The following is a 27,163-nucleotide window of genomic DNA, read 5'->3' as shown; positions in this document are numbered from 1 at the left end:
CATTGTGAATTCAATCTTATTCCAGATTGCACGGAAGACTGCATTTCGCCCGCAAAAAAAAAAAAAAAAAAAAAAAAAAAAAAAAAAAAGAACATAATTTGACGCCAATATAAATGGAATCTGCAAATATGATAATCCGTTGAAAAACTTAAGGCCCATTCACACCAAGAACAACTATACGCTATCTATATGCTCTGTCCAACACGCCCCTGCTGAAAAAAAAAAAACACTACAAATACAATTAACATATAACCATTAAATCTACAACAAATCTTTCTGTAGTGTGTTTTGGGACAAAGTCCTTCAGGACTTTAACAAGCCACCAATAGAAGGCGACCAGTGAACAGTTAGAAAGCCACAGGGTTCATTACAGTTTCCATCAAAACCAAGTCCCATTATAACCATTAAAAATGTTGTGATGGTGTCTATTGTGTTTTTTAAGCAGGGGCAATAATGTTCTGTTGCTTTACGTGCTTATAAAGTCTTTAAAATCAGGTAGATTCTGATTAGCTGTTAAAGTTATCCTTCATCAGTTGGTAAAACCAATTCTTGAAGTGATTTAAAGCTATCATTCTTTGTCGTCTTTATAGTTGTAATCTGGACTTCATTTTCTCATTCGAGCATTAATAAAACAATGGATGGTTCATGCCCTCATTTCTTAATGACTCTGTAACTCTACAGCAAGGAATTTTCCCTCAATGACACCAAATAAATTTGAGCTATCTGCGATTTAAGGGTGACTTTCTTCTCTATAGACATTGAAATAAGGTTTCCATCTTCTCCTTTAATAAAATAATCACTAAATGTACACAAAGAGAAAGAAAAAAATCTAGTTAAAAACACATAGAAGTACCATTTCCAACTTAAATTTTATTTCTCCAAGCCCAACATATAACTTTACCAAGTTATGCATCATTAAAAGCATTCAAACCACCTTTTTTTTCCAAACTATAATCAAAAGAGCAAAAATCTGTTTTACGGCTGATTAACAGCTCTAACACAAGAAAAGTGATTTGAACCACAAAAAATAAATAGCATTTCTTTTTCTACTCACATAAATACAACTATCTCTGTAGTCTAAAGCATTGACAGCACCAGTGAATTTCAAAATAAAATATTTGCCCAACTGATGGACACATTACAAAGACAAGACAGAGATTGGTCAACTTGTGCGCCTATAAATCCAATGAAGTACATTTATCACTTCATAAAATACGGCAGTGAGAACTAAACCGAACTGCATCTTAAAACAAGCTCAAAACTCAAATGTCATGTAATGACTCAGCTCTGTTGGACCATATAACATGGTCAAATAATTATGAACCTGAAGCTTAGAACATGAGAACTAGATGAACTAGAGTCATTGTGTTATTTTGCTGCTCCGTGTCCAATTTAATCCACAGATGCAAATGGTGAGATAGAAAGATATCATGAAGACAGATAGAATTAAGTTAGAGGAGTAAAAAGTCTGATACAGTGACAATACCACATTTTTATAAGACATGTTCCACTGAATGCTTAGTTTGATTTGAATGCTTTGTTTGATTAGTTCTATATGATAATCAATCATTAATAGACATTTGGCAAGAATTTAAGAGCATCTTTGGGGTCACTGAGCAGGATGTTTTTGTGTGGAATCCATCTGCCTGCCTCACTTTACTTTCTCTCCTGCCCAAACATGGCAGGAAATGGAGGTTGTGATTGACCACAGGAAAGGTATTGTTCCCCTCACAGGAAATCTGTCCATGTCAGTGCGTTGAACTATTCTGTGCGCCATCCTGAAGACACAAAAAACACATTATCTATGCAAACAGACATGTACTTGAAAATGTCAACATGGAAAAACAAAACAGTGTATGATACAAAAAACAAAACAAAAACAAAAACATGCTGTGCTATTTTTTTTTTTAACCCAATTGCTGGGTCATGTCTGTTGGGTCATTATGTTGGGTTATTTTTTTTTCTAGTGTTGGGTAGTCTTTGTGTAACCCAGCTGCTGGGTTAGTGGCTGAGTCAATCTCACTGACCACTGAAACTATACACTCCTCCCCCTCCCTCTGATGAAACAACCCAGCCAAATCTGTGGAAAATGCGCTACTTTAACACTGTTGCTGCGGTTTGTTTTTCCATGTATGCAGGTTGAAACGACCCTGATAATGTGACATTTATCACGCGGAATGTGAATTTTACCAGGGGAACCCCACAAAAAAAAAAAAAAAAAACAAACAAACAAGTTTTTTTTACCCTGCGGAACGTGATTTGGGCAGGTTTTATTGTGAAAATCAGGCAACTCCGCCCAGTGCAGACTTACTTCAACCCAGCTGTTGGGGAACCCCACCAAAAAAAAAAAGTGTGTATTTTACCCCGCGGAACCCCTCTGGAAACGCGATTGGCCTAGTTTTGGGCTAGTTTGAAGAAGTAATTAGGCAGGTTTAATTGAGAAAACCTGGCAACCCTGCCCATCGCAGACTTGCTTCAACCCAGCTGTTGGGGAACCCCACCAAAAAAAAAAAAATGTGCATTTTACCCCACAAAATGTGTTTGTTTTTTTTTTTTACAGGGGACCCCCTCAAAACACGGTTGGCGTAGATTTGGGCTAGTGTTGGGTATCAATTAGGCTGGTTTTGTTGTGAAAACCTGGCAATCCTGCCCAGCGCAGACTTACTTCAACCCAGCTGTTGGGGAACCCCACCACAAAAAGTGTGTATTTTACCCCGCGGAACCCCTCTGGAAATGCGATTGGCCTAGTTTTAGGCTAGTTTGAAGTAGCAATTAGGCAGGTTTAATTGTGAAAACCTGGCAACCCTGCCCAGCACAAACTTACTTCAACCTAGCTGTTGGGGAACCCCACCAAAAAAATGTGTATTTTACCCCGCTAAACAGCATTTTTAACAGGGGACCTCCCTTGAAACATGATTGGCCTAGTTTTGTGTTAGTTTTGAGTAGCAATTGGGCAGGTTTGGTTCTGAAAACCTGGCAACCCCGCCCAGCACGGACTTGCTTCAACCCAGCTGTTGGGGAACCCTGCCAAAAAAAAAATAAATAAATAATAAAAATTTTCTATTTCACCCTGCAGAATGCGATTTTTAATGGGGGACCTCCCTTGAAACGCGATTGGCCTAGTTTTGAGTAGCAATTAGGGAGGTTTTGTTGTGAAAACCTACTTCAGCCCAGCTGTTGGGGAATCATGATGGAAACACCTTGCATAACTGATTTTATTAGTCGTAAAACTGATTCTAATTAATTCGGATGTTAAAATATGTTCCCAAAACAACACAGCGTCTCTGTGCAATTTATTATTATTATTTTTAAACCTGTTTGGTTTTAACCAGCAATGTAGTAATTTTTAATCAACAGTTGAGTTAAATAAAACAACCCAGCATGTTGGGTAAAAGATTTAACTCAACAAGCTGGGTTAATATAACCCAACCCTGGTTCGGCCCATATTTGACCCAGTGTTGGATTGCCAAAATAACCCAAATTGGGTTGTTTTAACCCAGCATTTCCCCCCCATTGTCTGAAAATGCAAAATAAAACCAAAAATATAATTAAAATGCAACTAATCACATAATCATTCATATAGCTAGCAGACTAAATACTAAGGCTTATCTTATAGTTTTTTAAAAAAAAAAATTAAAATACTATCAGAAATCTAAAGCATATTAATTAATATACAAATTAACAAAAACTAAATCAGTGATGCATATTTTTAATTATAAAACAATAAAAAAAATCACTGGTTTCCTTTAAAATATTAAGCAGAAAAAAACTGTTTTGAGCACCAAATCAGCATTTTAGAATGACTTCTGAAGGATCACTGAAAACGGAACTAATTATTCATATTACGGTGTTGCATAATCTTTAAATGTCTTTCTGGGAAATATATTTTTACAAGAAGCCATTTCATTTCCCTTACTACACAGCCTGAAATGAATGAATGATTGTAATCGTGTGTGAAGGCTATAAAACACTGTGGCTCTTACTTTATGCTCATGTACTACAGGCAGCCTGGATAACAGAAGAGGATCCTGGGATTCTTTAAACGTCTCGTCTCCAAGAGGAGAAAGAGAACGAGAGGCACAGAATTCAGACCTCTGCCACCATAGCACTGCCCCCACCAACAGCAAACTGATGATGACTAACAGACAAAGAACAAATAATGGTGATCAAGGGAACATCAGTTCAGTTACTGTAAGAAGTGGCATTTCAAAACAATGAATGCAAGAAGGTTGCAACAGCGAAGTTAGACCAACCAGTCAATGAGAGGATCAATGTAAATTGTGAATCAGGAAGTGCCGTTCTTGTTTTCATCTGCGACAGATCATTGTCTGAAAATGCAAAATGAAACTATAAATATAAACAAAACGCAACAGATCACATAGCTAGCAGACTAAACAGCTGTAAATTTTAAAAATAGCTTAGAGGAAGAAGGAATCACTCTGCTGTATCATGTCACAAATTTAAAGCCAAAATGCTTAACTACTACTGTAAATCATGCATTAAGGTATTATAAGTATTAACCTGAATTTCTAAAAAGCTGATTTGAAACAACAGGTATTGTGAAAAGCACTATACAAATAAAGTTATAAGACTTGATAAACCAAAAAAAGTGATAAAATAAATAAATAAATAATAATAATATTAGAAGAAAAACATAAACATGAAACTATCATTCAGATTAGAAGATTATTAGAAATCAAAATAATCTGTACTCCTGCTTGGCCTATGTCATGTTAATCATTTATTACTTTATCGGATCCCTGTAATTGTTTTTAAGCACTTTTTTGGGGGTTATTTTTGTATGGAAATTAATTTTTGTACTTGTTTTTGTTTTGTCATGTACATTGTCGTGCCCCAACACTGCACGTTTTCTGTGTGTCCCTCGACTATCACACCTGATTCAACTAATCAGCTCATTAGTAGAGACAGCAAGACCTAAAATGGGTGTGTGAGATATGAAAGACAGATATGAGAGTGTAGTGTTGGGGTGCTCGCAGGACCAGTTTGAAAACCACTGCTGTGGTTCAATTAAATATTAACATAGATCAATGTTTGGTTTTTACTTTAGTAGGATAATAGATTTAAGCATGTGGTTTTGTTTTGTCACATACTTTCTGGGTTTTGAAGGAAATCCAGGTTAGAAGCACTAACTGGTGTAAAACTAAGTATAATAACAAAACCTCACACCTACAAGAAACCGTTGCAAAAAACACTGCGAAGTGGTATTCGCAACAAATGTGTGAACCCACATCAAATGCAGCATCTTGAACGTTTCTTTCCCTTTTTCAAACCTCATGTAAAATTTCAGAGCACTGACAAAGTGTTTACTTAACTTCAAAAAAGTTACTCAGGAAAAAGAGCATAGATTAAATCTATAATCCAGGTTTCTGTTTTGTTGCTAACATGATTAACCACATTCTCAGGGTTGACAACTGTCACGCTCTGTGTCATGCTCTCACTCTGCCCATCTCACGCCTAACTGGTAACCCTTCTTGTGATCTGAAACAACCCTGCTGGGGGAAAAAAAAAAAAAAAAAAAAACAGATAAAACCAGCCTAAGCTGGTTGGCTGGTGTTAGGTGGTCAACCAGCCTGATCATTGCTGGTCATAGTAGCATTTTGGCACACTTAATGTGGTGCAATTCAGGAAAGAAGTTTTATTGCAGCTGCAGTTAAATGCACTTCCATTTTCAAAAACTGATATGAAACTGATGTTCACACAGTTATGTTTTCAAAGCATGACAAAACATCTAATATATCGAAATAGATCTGTGCATTAGTTGAATACAGTCTGTTAAAGCTGTCACTGTCTATGATCTCATCAATAATAATCAAACGGCAATAATGGTGAGGGAAAAACTATTGTCTGAAAACTTTCAGACACTTAAAGAACACTTATTTTAAATAAGTGATTGTTTTAAAAATAGCCTGTCTATATGATAAAAAATTGAGTTTCCACAAAATAAATATAAATAATAAAATTGATATAAAATTTATATGAAAATGTAGTCATGTAAAGTAAGTACTGAAAACTGAGAATGTAATGCATAGTGATATTGAGTTGATAATGAAAATTGTAACTGAATTGAATCATGAAACCAGTGAAGATTCACACCACTACTTTTAAGATGACAGTACTAACATACAGAGATTCCAACTAACAAAAAGCAAAGAAACTGCCATTTTGGTTAAAATGCATGGTTGTAAAGATGTATTTGCAAGATTTAATTGGGGAAAAATGTAGATCAAGAATCATTTTGGAATCGGATCGTGACGTGCCTGAAGATTTCCACCCCATTACCCACTAGGTACCTGTATGGCTCTTTAATAAATACATGTATCTATTGCAGGTCATACCTGCTTACTTATTTAATGGATTATTTAGTGGATGATGCACACTGGTGGTGGTTGAGGAGAGATCCCCCACATGACTGTAAAGCGCTTTGGGTGTACCGCAATACACAAAGAAAGCCCTATATAAATGCTTCATTAAAAAACAAAAAACAAAAAAAAAACACTACAAGCTGAATTTAAAAGTTGGCAGCCCTGCACTCTACTCGTTCCGTTTTAGTACTATTTCACACATTTCAGACTGGAAGTCATTAGAACAAACAGAAGTATGAACTCTGTAGTGTCTAAAAACAAATATGCAAACTACTGTGATGCTTTTAAAACAGTACTGAACAAGTCTGCAAGAGTCACTGAGGTTAACACGTAAAATGACACACTGTCTTAAGTAGAACTGCTTTGGATGAACTGGCATAAGCTAAATAAAACCAAAATAGTCTTCTTCTGACAGCTTAACTGAATTTTGAACACACAGTTATTGAATTAAACCAACACAGAATAATTACACTATTTTATTTTTACAGCTGCTTTTTGGGGTTGAACGGATTGAACGGACCCATGTCTGTAATTTGTGCATTTTTTTTTATTTTTTACTGGCTGTTCACTTGTTTTTAATCATGTTTGATTAACTTTTTTAGTTAGGCTAGTAGTTTGTGCAGTGGTTTTGAAGAAGTACATAGCTATAAGTAATAAAGGGAAAGCAAAGTTGCAAATAAATTAGTGCTGTCAATCGATTAAAAAAAATAAAAAATTAATTAATTGCACATTTTCACAACCAATCAAAACCAATCTTTTTTTCCCTAATATTTAACCATTGGCTATAGCCACTGAACATTACAGTATAATTTAATAAACAACTTCTAATTTAAGTGAACTTAAAACAATCTTAACATAAACCCATTTACTTGTGCCCTCCAGCAAGTAGGAAATAACATCAGACACTAAATACTAAATTAAATATAGATGAACCTTTAAAGCTACAAAAGTTATTGATTTCCTCTTCTTTCTTTTCTTCTTTGATTAACAGATATCACAGCAGCTGCTATGTGCGTGCTACATGCACATTATAATGGCTTACAGAACAGGTAAATTCGTTTTTATTGGCATGTGGCCCAACAACACCTCATCCAACCTTAGTTCACCGTTCTAGTAGCTTAGTTCTACTGAAGCTCCCGCCCTTGCATTAACTAATAGCGAGAACTGGACCTTAAAATAAAGTGTGACCGAAACATTTTATTTTCTTGCTGAACTGGAAAACCATGAGTTTTGCAATCCACTAGCTGCTTTGCATCAGAATCTGAATGCCAAGTTATTTTCCTGTGTGTTACTGTGAAGCTGCTTTGAAAACATATAAAACAATGCATTCATGCTTAAAACACATAACCTGGCTCTACCAAGAACAGATGTTAGTTACTGAAGTATATGGAAGAAAAACAAGTTAAATAAGAGAACAGTGGGAATATTTTTGACTACCTGCAGGCTGTAACAGTGGGTGAAGAATCACCAGTCCAGCTGGTGAAACAGAACCGAGTCTCTGAGAAACCTGGAGCATGTTTCCATTGTGCTTGTCTGCACTACAAATAGAGTTGGTCAATTGGTCACTCCAGTACACTCGACTCTGCAGGAGACATACATTAAACATTCACTACTCTATTATCAATGCTGCATGAATAATGAATTAATCATATTTTAATAAAACAATAAAAATGCTTAAGATATAAATATGGATATTATTAAACATTATCAAGGGACACAGGCAGGGGTGTTTCTAAGATTTTAAAACATCCGGGGCTGGTGCCAAAACATCAGGGGCTATTGGTAATGAGTGGGAGCTCACATCATGCTCACATAAGATTTTGTTAAACACAAGTTGTTGAACCTGGATCCTTCTAGGCAGGTCCGGGGGCATTAAACCGGGCTTTAAAGACCTTGTCACACTATTAACAATAGTAAATAGTAATCACTGCAAATAGCAAACATATCAAAGTATTATAACAAAACTATAACATTACAAAAATATGTTAGACAAATAAAATAATACATTCGAAAATGTATTTATAACTGTAACAAATATATAGTTGCATGCAAAAACAGGGCCCTATTTTATTCCCAAATTCCGTTTTATTTTATTTTTTTCAAATTCTGTTTTCTGTTTTCATTTTTCTGGTCTTCGTTTTAATGGTTAAATTTAATTTTGTTAATGAAAATGTAATTAATCATGCGTAATTAATTAAAACCATGAATCTTATACAACGTCAATTTATCAAAAGTTAAGAAAAATTACATGTTTAGGACCCTATGAAATGTTTTATTTTTTCTCACTTTACGTTTTATTGTTACCAAATATGTCTGTTTATTTGAATGTACAAAAACAGCTTTTATTTATTTTTACAATATCCTTATGGAATTATGTGTTGTGAATTTTTCTGGTTATCAAATGAAGGTATAAATTATTGATTTAATTGATCTTTTAATGAAAATTATATTTTCATTAAAATGTACTATTTACTATTAAAATGTAAAAAATGGAAGAAATATTGTGTGAATTTTTTTTATACATTTTTATTAATTAGTAGTAGTAGTAGTAGTAGTAGTAGTAGTAGTAGTAGGCACGTACATTATACTGAATGATTAATAAAGTTAAACCGAACTTTTACTTTGACGGGTTGCCGTGAATACCTTTAAATTTCTGTGTATGTATTTGAGGCTTGTTTTACTCAAATGAAACCGTGAAATGCTAATGAAGTGACTCACAGAGCAGTTGTGGAGATGTTGTTAATGTATTTATGTCCTCATTTAGTGAAACGGCAGACGCTGAAATCACTGCGAGCGTCAGTATTACGTGTAGAAAACGAAACCGCGCATCCGCGCCGTTCATTCATAAAAAGACACGCAGAACATGCAGGATTCATATTTAAATAGTCTTTTGCGGCATAATATTTACAGATACTAGTCCAAATCGCGACTTGATTTAAGTTTAATGACCAACTTTTGATTAATTCATTTAAACTTTGACAAATTCTGTACAAATCATAGGGATATACAAAAAAAAAAAAAAAAAAAAAAAACATTAGGGGCTGGAGTAAAAACTGAGCCCTAGCGACGCCCCTGGACACAGGTGTGTATATACACTACCAGTCAAAAGTTTTTGCACAGTAAGATTTTTTAAAAGTCTCTTTTGCTCTCCAAGCCTAATTTATTAGTACAGCAAAAAAAAAAGTCACATTTTGAAATATTTTTACTATTTAAAATAACGGGTTTCTATTTGAATATTTTAAAATGCAGTTTATTCCTGGGATTTTAAAGTTGAATTTTTTTAGCATCATTACTCCAGTCCCATGATCAATCAGAAATCATTCTAATATTCTGATTTGCTGCTCAAAAAACATTTATTATTGTTATTCTGTTGAAAACAGACGCATTTAATTTTTGTCAGGTTTCTCTGGACAGAAAGTTCAGAAGAACAGCATTTATCTAAAATAGAAATATTTTGTAACATTATAAATGTATTTATCACATTTGATCAATTTAAAGCATCATTGCTAAATAAAGTATTAATTTCTATAATTTCTTTCCCCAAAAAGCAAACAAACAAACCAAAAAAAAAAAAAAAAATATATATATATATATATATATATATATATATATATATATATATATATATATATATATATATATATATATACATACATACTGACTCAAAGCTTTTGAATGGTATAGTGCAGGGGTCACTAGACCCGGTCCTAGAGGGCTGGTGTCCCTGCAGAGTTTAGCTTCAACCCTAATTAAACACACCTAAACCAGCGAATCAAGGTCTTACTAGGTATACTAGAAACTGCCAGGCAGGTGTGTTGAGGAAAGTTGGAGGTAAACTCTGCAGGACACCAGCCCTCCAGGAACAAGTTTGGTGAACCCTGGTATAGTGAATGTTACAAAAGCTTTCCATTTCAGATAAATGCTGATCTTTGGATCTTTCTATTCAAAGAATCCTGAAAAAAAAAAAAAAAAAAAAAAAAAGAAAGGTACTCAACCGTTTTAAATATTGCTAATAATAATAAAAAATGCTTCTTGAACAGCAAATTAACATATTAGAAGGATATCTGAATGATCATGTGACACTAAAGAAATAAATGACATTTTAAAATATATTCAAATAGAAAACAGTTCTTTTAAATAGTAAAAATAATTCAAAATATTACTGTTTTTACTGTGCTTTGGATCAAATAAATGCAGGCTTGGTGAGCAGAAAAGACTTCTTTAAAAAAACATTTAAAATCTTACTGTTCAAAATCATTTGATTGGTACTGTATAATTTTTATATAAAAAACTATGGTCATTGGTAATGAAATAATTATATAGATTGAGGAAAAGTGACATGAGGTTATGTACCTCAAATATGGCCAGTCCATACGGCTGATCCAGATATCCGTTGGACTCTACAACCGTCTTTCTGTGTTGGCCATCAAACGCAACTCTTGATACTGTGCGCAGACCGGAGTCAGCCCAGTACAGCAGACCACGAGGGATATCTAAATGAGCAAATTAAAATGATTTCAATCAGTTTATTACAAGGTTCCCACTCTTTCATGGACACCAGATTCAAGGACTTTTTAAGGCACCATTTATTTTATATCAAGCACCTATCAAATTCACACACCAGCATATGTAGCATCACGAAAGACCTCTTACAGTACTTAACATTTCACTTACACTTAACATTTACATTAAAACTTTCAGAGTAACGAGGTTTTGAATGTGTAGGTTTCATAAATTTAGACCATTTTGAGCAGCTCTGTTCAAAGGAATTTTGAGTTTCTCAAATATTGATAAAAATGTATATTCTTGCAAACCGTTTATTGCTGTAATTCCTGTAAAAGATTTAAATTTGAAAGAATTTCTCAATTTTTAAATTAATGAAAAATTGATTAAACAGGGCTCTACACTTTCTTTTCTTTTTAGGAGCACAAAAATTTCAGTAGCACCTTTTAATCAATAATCAAATTCTGATAAAATATTAGTCTTCCCATTACGATATTTGACTCCTTAAAGTGATTTACAGGAAATTTTGTTTTTGCCTTTGTAATGGCATTTGTCTAACTTTATTAAAAGTATGTCATCTTTTGCTAAATTCAAAAAAGTTACATTTCTAAGCTTTTTTAAATTTCAAATTAAAACAACAGAATAAAAACAAGTACAATAAGAATAAGTTACCAATCAAATGAAATCAGTATAAAAAAAAAGTTGTACTACAGAGGTGGCACACAAGGTGTTCTGGCTTGTAGGTGTATTTTCAGATGGTTTAACAAGGCTCAGCAGTCGCATGAGTGCAATGAAATTCATAACTTCATGTTGAGGTTAATGTTTTATATATAAAATTTTGAATATAGAAATATTAAGTGATTTAAATAACAGAAAGGATACTTTAAAATGAAAGTAAAACTGCCAGTAGGTGGCGGCAAGTCACTGATTTTAATCACTGAATCGTTCATTGAACTGATTCGTTCGATCAGCTGATTCATTCAGGAACGAAGCAAGTGACTGTCTTTATGAATGGGTAATTGAATCAGATTCGTTTAAAAATGCCCATTCATTCATAAACGAAACAATGCTGTGTTTGAATGGAGATGCGCAGCAGCTCAGATGTTACTTTGTTTGAAACCATTTTTGTTGACAAAATAGAGCAAAATCAGGCAATACTGTTCAGACAATGCAAGTCACTTAATATGAACTTCTTGTTTAGTGAACTGTTGTATTAAATCAATTTTCATCATTTGCAAACTTCCTTAATCAATAAATCTCTTTATTGGGCATTTTTACTCCATGATTAATATAAGCAGTACGACACAGCAGTTTATGTAATATTTATCCAGAAATGGATAAATATTACTTCTGCTGTTAAAAAATAAATGAAGAAACAGTGTAGGAGAGTGGTTATTATGTGCAAACAATGGAAAACAATATATTTGCGCAGTGTGCGCGTCAAAAAAAAAAAAAAAAATATATATATATATATATATATATATATATATAAAAAAATTCCAATTTTAAGCTTGTGACAAACGCGCACATCAGCCCACTCACTTTATTTAGCATGCATGTAAACACTACATTCAGATTCATCAATCGGAATTAATTCAGTCAGACTGAACCAATAATTGTGCATGTAAACGTAGTTGTGTTCAAGGAATCAACATATGTCTGTGATACATTACCGTCCGCTGCAAAAACACGTTGTAAGTACGTTTGAAACCTTTGAAGCTCCTCTCAGCGCAAGCATAAATGTGACTCTGGATCACAAAACCAGTCATAAGGGTCAATTTTACAAAATTGAGATTTATACATCATCTGAAAGCTGAATAAATAAGCTTCCCATTGATGTATGGACACTATTTCATCAAGATACAACTATTTGAAAATCTGGAATCTGAGGGTGCAAAAAAAAAAAATAATAATAAAAAATTAAAATCAAAATATTGAGAAAAATCGCCTTTACAGTTGTCCAAATAAAGTTCCTAACAATGTATATTACTAATCAAAAAATAGTTTTCATATATTTACAGCAGGAATTTTACAAAATATCTCCATGGAACATGATCTTTACTTAATATCCTAATGATTTTTGCCATAAAAGAAAAAAAATCAATAATTTTGACACATACAATGTAGTTTTGGCTATTGCTACAAATATACCCAGCGACTTAAGACTGGTTTTGTGGTCCAAGGTCACTAATATGCTGATAGGGTCATTTGCACTGATGCTCTTAAATATTTTTTCATAGTCGCACGCAGTAGTTTTCAGTCACAAATGCACTGCTTCTCCATAGGTTCATGCAGGGCTGCGCAATGTGCACATCAGCTCGCATGCTAAGATTTTTCTCGTGCTACCCCATCTCCACCCAAATCATTAACGCTGTTTCATATAGTCTTTGACTGCGTATATAGGATTTTTTTTTTAATAGCACCATTCTACTAAATTTATTTCAAGCACTATCAAGGAACTATATTTGTTTTCAAGTTCTTTTCAGGCCTTGAATCCATGTGTCTGATATTCAAATACTTTCAAGAAGCTTGGGAACCCTGTTATTAACTTGTTAAACATGGCTAACACAAATATTTAACTGAATCAACACTGAACTGACTGGAGTTGAACAATTACACTACTGTCTTGCAATAGCTGCTAACAGAATCTCTATTGTATAAAGTACTATAAAAATCAAGGTGACCTGACTTCACAGTTATTCTTTAATCTAACTCTTAACTTGTTTTCAAGTGTATGCTCCATTAGTTTGAGGAAGAGTTTGGTGTAATTTATATACAACCTTGATTGCAATAAGTGAAGTAAATATGGAGTGAAAAAAGCAAGTCGGATTTCACTACTTAATTGCTTATGAGAAGTCTAACCTAAAGAGACTGCAACAGGATAACGTATAGATGAAGTTATCAGCGCTATTCTGCTCGTCCCATCCAAACTGGCACGCTCAATCCTGGGCGATGCCTCACTATCTGCCCAGAACACATACCTGGGGAAGAAAAACTGGTTTAGAATTTAAACTCATTCAGACAAATCAAATTCATGCAAACTTTATCCAAGCTTACAGACATGCTCCACCCAAAAATTTAAATTCCCTTATCAGTTATTCATCCTAATGCTAACCCAGATGTATAAGACTTTTTTTCTGTGAAACACAAACAGAGATTTTTAAAAACAGAATCCAATTGTGAGTACATAAAATGAACTGGATTGATACCTCAAAATTGACGGCCCAAAAACCACGCAAAAAGCATGGCGGTAATCCATACAACCTTACCTGACAATTCAATGTCTTCTGAAGCAGAACGTTAGACATGTGTGAGAAAAATACTAAACTTGAAAACCATGTTTACATCAAGCACGCACTCATCAACCAGCATTTGACAGCAGAACGAAAGCAAAAAATGTTCAAAGCATTAGTTTAAGACTGATTCTTCAGTTAAGGTAGTACACAGGGCTCTTGATGTTGATCTGTCTGCTACAGTTATTTTCTCCTCTTTGTGTTCATCTTTAGCGCCTCTGGCTTCTGTTAAAGTCCGATTACAGTTGCATCATTGTCCCAGTTAAAGAATTAGTTGTGTGTTATTAATAGTTTTATAAGTTTTCCAACCATTATGATACACAGGGAAACTTTTTGAAGAATTTTGCCTGGCAACTTGGGTACTATCTCATTGAGAATGTGTAACAAAAAAAAAAAATCTGGATAAATTAGATTGGTCATGGGCCCCGTGTCTTACTTGGTTGCCTGTTGCCTGGCAACATTACCCAAAAAGTTGCCCCATTTGTCATCAGCCTTAGTCAGTCTTAATATTTTTATTATTATTACTATTACAACATTAAAAACAGCTGAGTAGAATTTTTCAGGTTTCTTTGATTAATAGAAAGTTCAGAAGAACAGCATTTATCTGAAATAGAAATTTTTGTAACATTATAAATGTCTTTATCATCACTTTTGCACAATTTAAATCATCCTTGCTAAACAAAAAGAATTAATTTCCATAATTTCTTCCCCAAAAAACAATATTATACTGACTTGGTAATGGTATGTAGTGTATAATGTTAAAAAAAGCTTTTTATTTCAGAAAAATGCTGATCTTTGGATTTCTATTTATCAAAGAATCCAGAAAAAATATTGGTAAATTTGATAAATATTAAATAATAATAATAATAATAATAATAATAATGTTTCTTGAACAGCAAATCAACATATGAGAATGATTTCTGAAGGACACTGAAGACCGGAGTAATGATGCTGAAAATTTAGCTTTGATCACAGGAATAAATTACATTTTAAAATATATTCAAATAGAAAGCAGTGATTTTAAATTGTACAAATATTTCACAATATTACGGCTTTTGCTGTATTTTGGACCAAATAAATGCAGGCTTGGTGAGCAGAAGATAATTCTTTAAAAAAAAAAACTTTTTGACTGGTAGTATGCTTTAAATTTATGTGACTAAAATTTATATAGCAAAGAAGACAGTATTTTTACCCTAGCAGCGGCTGGACAGCAACTGCAGTAGGTCTGGAGAGGCCAGAGATTAGCTCACTTTGTTTGGAGTCATTCAGAGAGGCCACGTGTAAGGCATGAGTGTTTGTGCTGACCCAGTAAAGCAGCTCATGAATCCAGTCTACCGCTAATCCCAGAATGTCCGTGGAGGCCTTTAACAACACAGTTGGTCTTTGGTCACTGGAGTCTAAAGACATCCTGAAATAGAAAGACAAGATTAAATCAAATTAGATGCGTTTTGTGTTGGAACAATTTTAGTCATTATGAAAACAGTGGGTATAATTTTCTATTTAATCCATATGGCTCTGCACCTGTAGATGATGTCATTCTCAGAACTGGTCCAGTATAACGTGTTGTTTGCATTAAGAGCAGAAACAGGTCCTGGCAAGCCTCTTTTATACGTGATGTTTCTTTGCTCAGAGCCACTGAGGTCCATCCATTTAACACCCTCGTGAGTGCTGACCACCACATGAGCAGCAACGCCTGTACAAGACCAAATCAGTGTTAACTAAAACAATTCCTATTTGAACATTATTTATTCTTCAGGCATTGTTTTTTAAATACAGTAAGTATCAGCTGTATACAAACTGACCAACTTGGTTTTCAAACACTGAAAATGAGTAATATTCAACATTCTGAAAAAAAAAGCCTCATTAAGATCCCCATATCTCTGGGGCTGAATGATGATTCAGAAAGAAAAGTTTATTTAGAAGTAGAATCTAAAAATCATATTGCGATATCTTTAATACTTCTTGAATTATAGGTATGCAAACTTTGTGAAAAGAAATTTATGGCACTCAGACATGTATGTTCAGTGCAGTGGTTTTGACAGAAGGAAACAAGATGCATCTCTAGTTTGAACATTATTTCCTCTTTAATCATATTTTTGCAAAGTGACTCACATTTGGTTTTCAACTACTGAAAATGTGTACATTTTAACAATTTACTCCAGGAGCCATATTAAAACTCTGATATATCTGGAACTGAACCATATAAGGCCTTAAAAATGAAGATGCCTAAAGGAAAGCTGGTACGACCCAGTACCTAAAAGGGTATAAGGACATCTTTAATACTTTGAGTTACAGGCATGCAAACTTTGGAGAAAAAAAACCCAAAAAAAAAACCAACCACTACTTGAAAAGTGCCACTTCCCCATTTTTGAATGGTCACCATTGGCACATAATGCAACGAAGATGGCTAAATGTAACACATTTTACTAACAGACCTAGCAATCTCTGTGTAATAACATTATGATGCTGCCATCTTTCTGAAGCCATGTTTGCCCCTTGTAATTTGGCTCTAAATCTCAGAGGAAAATTGCCATTTTAACCCCCTCTACAAAATAGTTGATTACTCAGTAAATTTTCATCCATGACATTTCATATTTTGGCTTTCCTCACTATACATGTCTGTCTTTTCTCAGAAAAATTATTAACAAAATAAAAAATTTGAGCCAGGGAAGTTCTTGAAATTTGGTGATTAGATTTGAATGGCCCTATTACTTAAAACTGAATTAAAAATAAAAAGCAAAACTAATTAGAAATATAAAAACCTAACCTAATAATGACAAAAGCAAAAAAAATAATCTTTAAAGGGGTCATCGGATGCCCATTTTCCACAAGTTGATATGATTCTTTAGGGTCTTCAGTCGTTCCCTTAGGTTCACAGATGGAGCGGGGGGTGTTGTTTGATGGATGAGGCAGGTACCAACAGTACTTTTTTCAGTACTTTACTCTTTGTATAATAACAAATACATTTATTTCAGTCCAAAACTCTTAATTTTAACATTTTGAACAATATGGCCCTACAATCTTTTTCTTCCTTTCTTTTTTTTCCCCAGAATTTTTTTTTTGTTTTAATTTTTATGATAATCAAATAAAGGCATTAAACATTTATTTAGTTTTAATCAGATGAAAATTAAACGCTTTAATTTTTTGACAAACAAACAGAGGTTTATGGTTAAAATGAATACATGGAAGAAAATTTGTGTGAATATTCTGTTCAAAAAGTTTTAATAATAATTGTATAGAATTTTTTTTTTTGTACAATTAAGTGGTTAATCTAGTTGTAATATTTATTTTTATCATTTGTTTATTTAAATTGGCCAGAAATATAAACATATAAAGATGTACATTATACTGCACAAAAGTAATACAAGAGTAATATATTTCTGTTACACGTTAATCCGTACTTTTATTTTAACAGGTTGCCGTGAAGTTTCTGTGTGTATACAGTATGATATGATGCTAGTTTTCGCAAATGAAACGGTAAAATTCACATTAAATGACTCTCACAGCAGCTCTGGTGATGAAGTTCATGTCGTTATATAATGAAACGCAGAGGCCGAAAATCACTGCGAGCCTCATGTGTGCTTCACTATTTGTGTAGTAAACAAATGGCAGTGCAAATAACACCTTTTTTATCTTGCCAAAATCAGCTCTGCAAAAATCATCCTGTTCTGGTCGAGGTTGCTTTAAATGTTAATGACCTCTGCTTGTCCCGCCCCTCTCTTCTCTCTGTGGAGTGACGAGCCTGTTTACTTTTTAGCCGCTAAGCTTGCTAAATAGCACGTTATTAGGAAAGGCGATCGCAAAGATTCATTTAAAAAAAAAAATAAACATATACTCACTTCTGCTGTAGGTGAAGCTGGATCACAAATGATTTGCATTTGCGCGGACATAGATGCATTTATGTAGATCGGGAGGTGCATTCCCTTCACAAACAAACGTAATCCACTGCATCTTCAGTGGCTCAGATGTTCGGAGTAAATGGCGACCACTACGTTTATTATTACATCCAGCAACACAACACCTCAATCGGACATATTCTTGTCTAACTTGCATCCCTGCATCGAAACAATGGAGGTCAGACTGTTACAGCTGATCTGAGGTAAGATGCTCATGTCAATCGTGTCAATCAACTATCGTGGGAGCGGCCTCTGTGGTTGTGACGCCACACCGTCAGGCATCTGAGAATGGCTCGATTTGAAAAAGGGGATATTAGTTTTACAGATTAATTAAAAACCACTGCATGGATTTTTATCATTATAGTGTAGATTTGTACATACACTGCCAACACACATTAATGTTCAAACAACATGTAAAAGTGAAGTTTGCATCTGATGACCCCTTTAACTAAATAAATAAATAAAACACAAAATAAATCTAGTTCAAAATATGAATAAATAGTAAAATGATATTACATTGACAATGACCCAAATATAAAATATGCAATTTTGACTGTTTTTGCAAGGCAATTACATCAAAATCTACCTCTCACCTGTAGCCTTGCACTGTCCAGTCCCAACGGTCAGCACATACCCATCTTGACATTCACATGCAAAAGATCCATTGGTATGGACGCATGTTTGATCACACACATCTGAATCAAGACAGTGGTCCACATCTGGAAGTGAAAAGTGAGTGTTTGAGTGGAAAGGTTAAATATACTATGACATTTTTAAAAGATAATACATGTATGTTTTGAAGACAACTGTGATATATTTTGGTAAAGAATAGCATAACCAAAACGAGAAGCAGCTCATTTGGATTATTAGAATAAGATATTTTTTATGACATTTAAAAGTGTAATTAGTAAACTCACATATTAAAATGTTTCACTCATTTTTATTTCACATGGAGATCACCTCATAGGGGCAGACATGTTTAGATCATACAAGTTGTTGAATACTACTTCTTTTAGCTCAGTAACCGCCCTGTACTGGACACTATTGCTCATGGAAAAAATAATGTAGGATCACTGACTGCCAACTGTTCTACAGTGCCATTTCTACAGCAACGCTCTCATTTGTTTGCACTGGATCACGTAATGTCGAAGTCATTTATATGGTTGACTCTCATTTCTTACCTTGACAGTGTGTGTCCTGGACCAGCCTCATTTCACTGGGGCAGTCACACATAAAACCAAGGGGAAGATCAATACACAGGTGAGAGCAGCCACCGTTATTGATCTCGCATTCATTGCCATCTGCAGAAACAGAGAAATACAGACAAAGTGTGAATTTGTAATGTTCATTAATAACAAAAAAAAAAATACTACTAAATTTTTTTTTAGGGCTGTCTAACTCTGTAACTTAATTAATTTGTTATGAAAAAACACAATTAAATATTTTAACGCAGTACTGGCCCCACCACCAGACCTTTACATCATCTTATATTTCATACAGTTGACTGCTGACAAATATAATGCAGGTCAACAACTCCACAGTTAAACACTATATTATGTGTTTTGCTCATATACCTTTGAAGTCATAGCAGAATTGTGTGTCTGAACAACACAACGGTGTTTAGTTCCTTAATGAATCCGCCTTTTGAACGAATCGCTTGAACAAATGATTCAAAGGCCCATTCATAAAGTAAGCCATTTACTTCATTCCTAAATGAATCAGCCACGATTGAATGAATAAATGAATGACTCATAAAGACATTTACCACCACCTGCTGGCAGATTTAGTTTCTTATTTAGAGCATCATTTCATAAAAAAAATATGAATAAAAATAAAAACATTAAAGGAATAGTTCACCAAAACATAAAAAAAAAAAAAATTCTAATTAATAAACCTTTTTTTTGTGGAACATGAAAGAAGGTTTTCTGAAGACTGTTTTTCTATAAGGGTTTTTAACACTGATCATAATATTTAAAGGGGTCATCGCCGTTAATATGATTCTTTAGGGTCTTAATGAAAAGTCTATAATATACTTTGGTTAAAAATTCTCAATTGTAGTGTAAAACAACACCCTTTTTACCTTGACAAAATCAGCTCTGCAAAAATCATCTTGTTCTGGTTGAGGTTGCTTTAAATGTTAATGAGCTCTGCTCGCCCCGCCCCTCTCTTCTCTCTGTGGAGTGACGAGCCTGTTTACTTTAGCGGCGTTTAGCCACTAAACTTGCTAACTAGCATGTTATAAGGAAAGGCGATCGCAAAGATTCATAAAAAAAAAAACCCTTATACTTACTTCAGCTGTAAGTGAAGCTGGATCACGAATGATTTGCACGAATATAGACGGATATGCAGATCGGGAGGCGCATTCCATTCACAAACAAACGTAATCCACTGCATCTTCAGCGGTTCAGATGTCGGGAGTAAATGAAAACCACTACGTTCATTGTTACATCCAGCAACACAACACCTCAATTGCTCAATCGGAGATATTCTTGTCTAACTTACATCCCTGCTCTGGCATCAAAACAATGGAGGTTGGACTGTTACAGCTGATCTGAGGTAAGACGCTCATGTCAATCAACTGTCGTGGGAGCGGCCTCTGTTGGTGTGACGGCATACCGACAGGCATCTGAGAATGGCTCGATTTGAAAAAAGGGATATTATTTTTACAGATTAATTAAAACACACATTAATGTTCAAACAACATGTAAAATTTAACTTTGCATCCGACGACCCCTTTAAATGACTTCTGTAGGATTACGTGACACTAAAGACCAGAGTAATGGCTGCTGAAAATTCAGCTTCACCACTACAGGAATAAATTATATATTAAAATTAACACGTAAAACTACAAGAAGTATGCCTTATTTTTTAAAGCACTTTACACAAGCGTATGTATATATGTAATATATAATACGCTTCAATAATAAACCACTTTGGTAACACAAAAACACTTTGGTAACACTTTGGTTCCATACTTAATGCGTTAACTAACATGAACAAACAATATATTTATTACAGTATTTCTTAATATTTCTTAATGTTAATGTTAATGTAAATACAGTTTTTACAGTTGTTAGTTCATGTTAATTCACAGTGTTAAAAAAACTTTTGACTTTAATCATGCAATAGATGATGCTGAAATTAACATTAACTAAGAATAATAAATGCTGTAGAAGTATTGTTCATTCTTAGTTCATGTTAACTAAAGTAGTTAAGTAATGAACCTTATTGTAAAGTGTTACCAGCACTGTTATGTATTTATACCACAGTTCTCTTCATCGCTGCCATCTTCACAGTCTTTGATGTTGTCACACCTCCCTGAATTCGACACACAGCGTCCATTCGTGCACTTGAACTGTGATCTGGTGCATGATTGTGCGCATGTGTCTAACTGTTCATCTGCTCCATCAAAGCAGTCAGGTTTGCCATCACAGACGCTGGGGGAAGGAACGCAGCGTGCTGCTGCCACACAGTGGAAGGAGCCACTAGTGCAATTCAAACAGGAGATCTCGTCACTGCTGTCTCCACAGTCATCCACACCATCACAGCGAAGATTCAGAGGCACACATCTGCCGTTATTACACACAAACTGCTCTGTGCTGCACTTTGGAAAACCTATGAAAGATGAGAGTAAAACAGCTCTTTAGATCAGAGAGATTTTGAAATTGGTGAGCGACAGTTTGAGTAGCAGGAATAAACTACATGTGACTTAATCACAGAAACAGCATAAAATTCTCTATTGATGTTATGTGGCTGGACTACATTTTGTCAAATTGTGCAAGTAGGTAAATATAAATATATATCTCTTATGCTTCAATTTATTTGATCAAAAATACAGAAATTTAAAATAAACACATTAATATTTTTTTAATATACTTAAAAATATTTTTTTTTTCAGTGATGCAAAGCTTTTCATCAGAAATTACTCCAGTCTTCAGTGTCACATTACCCTTCAGAAATCATTCTAATATGCTGATTTATTATTAGTGTTGGAAACAGTTGTACTACTTAATCATTTTTTGGAACCTGTCATTTTTCAGGATTCTTTGATGAATAAAAAGTTAAAAAGAACAGCATTCATTCAAAAGCTGCACAATCATTACCAACAATGATAATAAATCAGCACATTATAATGATTTCTGAAGGATCATATGACACTGAAGACTGGAGTAATGATTCTGAAAATTCAGCTTTGCAACACAGGAATAAATTCTATTTTAAAGTATATTAGAATAGAAAACCACTATTTTAAATTGCAATATTATTTTACAATATTACTGTTTTTCTGTATTTTAATCAAATAAACACAGCCTTGATGACCAGAAAAAAAACATAAAAAAAATGTTACTGATTCCAAACTTTTGAACAGCAGTGTATATAGTCATGTAAAAAGATATGCTTGATGGAGCAAGACATTCACACATCAGAGTTTTAATGTCCCACAAAAAGCAGTAAAATATGGCCAAAAGTAGAAACCCCTATAAAAAAAAAAAAAAAAAAAAAAAAAAAATCAATGGGTTTAACCATTCCAGAAATTCATCGTTCCAACAGAAGGGTCCTTTTCTATTCTATTTGCTGTTCTTTTTTTTTTAATAATAATAATAATAATAATAATAAATAAATAAATATATATATATATATATATATATATATATATTTTTTTTTTTTTTTTTTTTTTTAATTAAAAGGTTATTTTCTGACTTACAAAATAATGAAGTTTTGACCCATTAAAAGTTATAAAGTGTCATGAAAATAAGTATAAAATGTGATATGTGAAATGTGATTCTGTTTTTGAAACAGAAAGAACTGAGGGAGAGAAATTAGTGGAAGAGAGAGGACACGGTAATTTAGACAGAAAATATACAGGTATCCACCAGAAGGGAGGAGATCCTAAGAGAATGATACAGAAAGTTAAGAGAATCATTCACATCTTAATGAATATAGTTTGAATATCAATCATATTTGTCTTAAGTCGCTAGGGTATATTTGTAGCTATAGCCAAAAATACATTGTATGGGTCAAAATTATTGAATTTTCTTTTATGGCAAAAATCATTAGGAAATTAAGTAAAGATCATGTTCCATGAAGATATTTTGTAAAATTCCTACTGTAAATGTATGAAAACTTAATTTTTGATTAGTCATATACATTGTTAAGAACATTATTTGAAGAACTTTAAAGGCGATTTTCTCAATATATAGATTTTTTTGCACCCTCAGATTCCTGATTTTTAAATAGTTGTATCTCGGCCAAATATTGTCCTATCATAACAAACCATACATCAATGGAAAGCTTATTTATACAGCTTTCATGTGATGTATACATCTCAATTTTGAAAAAATGACCCTTATGACTGGTTTTGTGATCCAGGGTCACATTTAGTTGTGCTGCACATGCAGATTGACATACTGATTGACTAAGAGACTGAATTTTGTTGATGAAAATTTTTATATTTTTTATTTAATCATTATTTTTTTTTTAATTAAAAGGTTATTTTCTAAGTTTTAACCCATTAAAAAGTTATAAAGTGTCATGAAAATAAGTATAAAATGTGATCCAGGGTCACATTTAGTTGCGCCGCACATGCAGATTGACATACTGATTGACTAAGAGACTGAATTTTGTTGATGAAAATTATTTGTTTTGTTTAAAAACATTTTTTTTGGTTTTTTTGTTTCTTTCTCCTTTGACATGTTCAAAATTAAATAGAAATACTTTAATAACTACCATTTCTGTTCTAAATATTGTACACTGTTTATGCTTTACCCATTACTGTGTATGCAGATTATTCTGAAAAACTTAATAAAAAAAAAAAACCAACCATTTCTGTTCTTTAGTGTGACACACATAAAAGAACTACATATTTGTTTTTAACTAAAAATATCTTTAAAAACAACAGTTGAGTATTGCAATAGAGGAAATAGAAATATCACTAATCTTAAAACTGTATAATTTTCAGCAGTTTTGGACAGATGACAGCAAATATTGTCTTGAAATTGTCCAACAAGTCATAGGGAAAAAATATGTTAATTATAATTTCATATTAAATAAATAAGTGTCTAACAATGAAGATAAATCTCTCTCATGTTAATTATATATTTTTGGCTTCGTCACACCATAGGACAAATTTATGGTACAATCCAGTAAAAATGTTACTGGAAAAAAAAACAAAACAAACTAAACTAACATTATCTTTATGATGGAATATGCATCATTATTACCTCTTCACAAACTTTTGGAGGCCACTGTAAGAACAGCTATGGCAAGCCATTTTAACATTTAATCTAAAAGCCGTACTAGTATCTATTTTCATGCTAGTACTTATTTTTTAGATACTAGTATCTTTTCCATTAAGTACTAGTACTTATTTATTAGCTACAAGTGCTTATTCTTTAGCTACTAGTGCTGTTTAGCTACTAGTACCTTTTTAAAAGATACTAGTACTTATTTATTAAATACTAGTTCTTATTTATTCGATACTAGAACTCATTCATTAGATACTAGTACCTATAAAAGAGACACTAGCACTTATTCATTAGATACTAGTACTTATTTATTCGATACTAGTACTCATTCATTAGATACTAGTACCTATTAAATAGATACTAGTACTTATTTCATTAGTGACTAGTAACTATTCTGTTGTTACTAGCAACAAATTAAAAATTTTGCCATTGATTTTTATGGTGATCTGTCATTGAAATATCAAATATTCAGTTTTGACTAGTATGTGTTCTATTATTAGTTACTAGTACTTAATCATTAGATACTAGTACATATTTATTAGATACTCTTACCTATTAAATAGATACTAGTTCTTAATTATTACATACTAGTATTTATTCATTAGATACTAGTTATTATTATATACTAGTACTTATTCATTAGGTACTCGTACCTATTAAATAGATACTATTACTTATTTGTTACATACTAGTACTTATTGTCTATCTACTAGTATTTATTCAAAATATACTAGTACACATTTACTAGATAGTAGTACTTATTTGAAATGTTACTAGTAAGGTTTTTTATTTTATTAGTAAAATATTTAATTGAACTCTACTGTGATCATTTGGACTAGTCATAACATAAGACGAATAAAAAAGCAGATCTGACTAGTAAGAAAAAAATGTTTCTAGTACTAATTTTTAAATGGATAATAGTCACTATTGCAATAATTACTAGGCAGAAATGAAAAGATGATATTAAACAGAATAACTACCCTTCCTTGTTCATTTGGAGATATCTTTAACCTCATAAAGAACTAGTGAGAATGTATTTGGAGATATTTTTATTTAGATCATTATTTAAACATGAGTACCTCTCCACCGTCCAATCAGAGTCCACATGGTAATACAAACATTAATATGCTGAATTAATTTGATTGTTAAGTAGGGCTACCTGGCTTTGTATGTTAGCCTACCTTGCTAATTGTTTACCACGAAAACACAAGGAAAGATTGCAAACCTGTTGTCCAACAAAAGTATAATGATGTGTTTATTCCAAATACAACATCACACAAGTCTTTGAAATAACTTATTTTTGTGATCTGACATGGTTTTATTAAACAGGATAAGGCAGAAATCAAAATAATATTCCTTATTATGTTCAATGTTTCTATATAGAAATAATACCCATAATCATTATTAGTTATACTGATATATGAAAACAACATTTTTGGCCAAATTGTGCAGTCCTACAAGTACAGCACAGCTCGTGTGTGTGTGTGTGTGTGTGTGTGTGTTTTAATTAATATGTTTGTCTGAAAACCATAAGGGTTTGGATTTTGTATGCCCTGTACAGAATATTTATGTAAAAACATTCAATGTCTGTAGCACCAGTGCTATATGCAAAAAAAGTTAATGTACAGCCCTGATATGATATTTAGTGTTTTTACTGGAAGAAAAAGAGGAAATTAATAGATGATAAAATTGGTGTCTTTTCTCCATTCTGCCACCAGAGGGCACCCGATGACCAAACAAACACATTAGGCTACTAGGTTTACAAAATTACAGTGTCTACAAAACTGGCAAAAATATGTTTTCTATGTGCTTGAGTGCAAATATATATTTTTTTATGTGGTTTCCTAAACAAAAAAAAACAAAAAAAGTAAATCTGTCTCCTTGTTTTCGTTTCCTTTCTAATCTCTCTCCTATATGTTGCTGGTTCATTAATATTCAACATACGATTACCATACTGGCAGAAATGCAAATTCAGAAAGTACTAGTGTCTATTAAGTTCAGGATATCTCTGGTCTAAAAAGTTATTAGTAACTAAAAAATAAGTACTAGTTCTATTTTTTTCTTAACAGGAAGATTGTAATTAAATACTAGTCACTATTGAAATAAGTACTAGTATCTAAAACATAAGAACTAGTATCTAATGTATAAGTACTAGCAACTTTACAAAAGACACAAGTAGCAAAAGAATAAACACTAGTACCTGAAGAATAAGCACTAGTAGGTAAATAATAAGCACTAGTAGCTAATGAATAAATACTAGCACTTAATGGAAAATATACTAGTATCTAAAAAATAAGTACTAATAGCATGAAAATATATACTAGTACAACTTTTAGATTAAATCTTATACCGGCTTGCCATAGAACAGCGGTCTGTTACCTCACGCTAGCACGTGGAGGCACCTTTGACATAACACAAAGGACGTGCGAAATGTAATCTAGGGACAATACATTTTTTAGTTCTTCTCGTCCATGGTAAAAGTGCATATGCTTAATAGCACTTTCGGAAATAAGTGTATATATTCATACTGTACAATGAAACTCAGAACATCAAAACTTCGACTTTGACATCTGCATGTGCCATTCGATCCAATCAGATGGCGTGACAGCGCAGCAAGCAGCTTGAGATCCAATAGGAAAGTGTGAAGTCTACCGATGCGTTCAGACACAGTAGACACATGCATTTATTATCCTTCGCCCACGTATATTTACAAACCATCCCTTACCTTCTGTTAAAAGTAAACGTGACACACATGTCAGCAGCAGCAGCAGCAGTACACCAAGGTGTTCCATGCCTTGCCCGGCGTCCTCTAAAAGGTGCACGTTGTCGCGAGGCAATGACGT

At 33.2% G+C, this 27,163-nt stretch overlaps 1 protein-coding gene across 1 annotated transcript; it reads right to left on the bottom strand.

Annotated features, from left to right (window-relative positions):
- Nucleotides 1-857: 857 nt before the first annotated feature.
- On the bottom strand, nt 858-27,163 carry LOC127169394 (low-density lipoprotein receptor-related protein 8). Its single transcript, XM_051116745.1, has 12 exons — nt 27,046-27,163; nt 21,340-21,690; nt 19,257-19,376; nt 18,669-18,794; nt 15,701-15,872; nt 15,372-15,587; nt 13,749-13,867; nt 10,737-10,876; nt 7,821-7,965; nt 4,254-4,328; nt 3,984-4,138; nt 858-1,778 (listed from the first exon to the last, which is right to left on the bottom strand). The coding sequence occupies exons 1-12, from the start codon at nt 27,110-27,112 to the stop codon at nt 1,749-1,751; spliced, it is 1,716 nt and encodes a 571-aa protein (XP_050972702.1). The 5' UTR covers nt 27,113-27,163; the 3' UTR covers nt 858-1,748.

The sequence above is a fragment of the Labeo rohita genome, chromosome 8, assembly GCF_022985175.1.
Source record: "Labeo rohita strain BAU-BD-2019 chromosome 8, IGBB_LRoh.1.0, whole genome shotgun sequence".
NCBI classification, from domain to species: domain Eukaryota; kingdom Metazoa; phylum Chordata; class Actinopteri; order Cypriniformes; family Cyprinidae; genus Labeo; species Labeo rohita.
Note: the sequence above shows the minus strand (reverse complement) of the source record. Positions and strands in the feature narration are given on the sequence as shown.

Excerpts from the sequence above, each read along its gene's own strand:
- LOC127169394 (XM_051116745.1), bottom strand. The coding sequence starts at position 27,112 with ATGGAACACCTTGGTGTACTGCTGCTGCTGCTGCTGACATGTGTGTCA. Across the intron at positions 21,691-27,045 it reads ACGTTTACTTTTAACAGAAG|GTTTTCCAAAGTGCAGCACA; the intron begins GTAAGGGATGGT and ends CATCTTTCATAG. Across the intron at positions 18,795-19,256 it reads CCAGGACACACACTGTCAAG|ATGTGGACCACTGTCTTGAT; the intron begins GTAAGAAATGAG and ends TTTCACTTCCAG.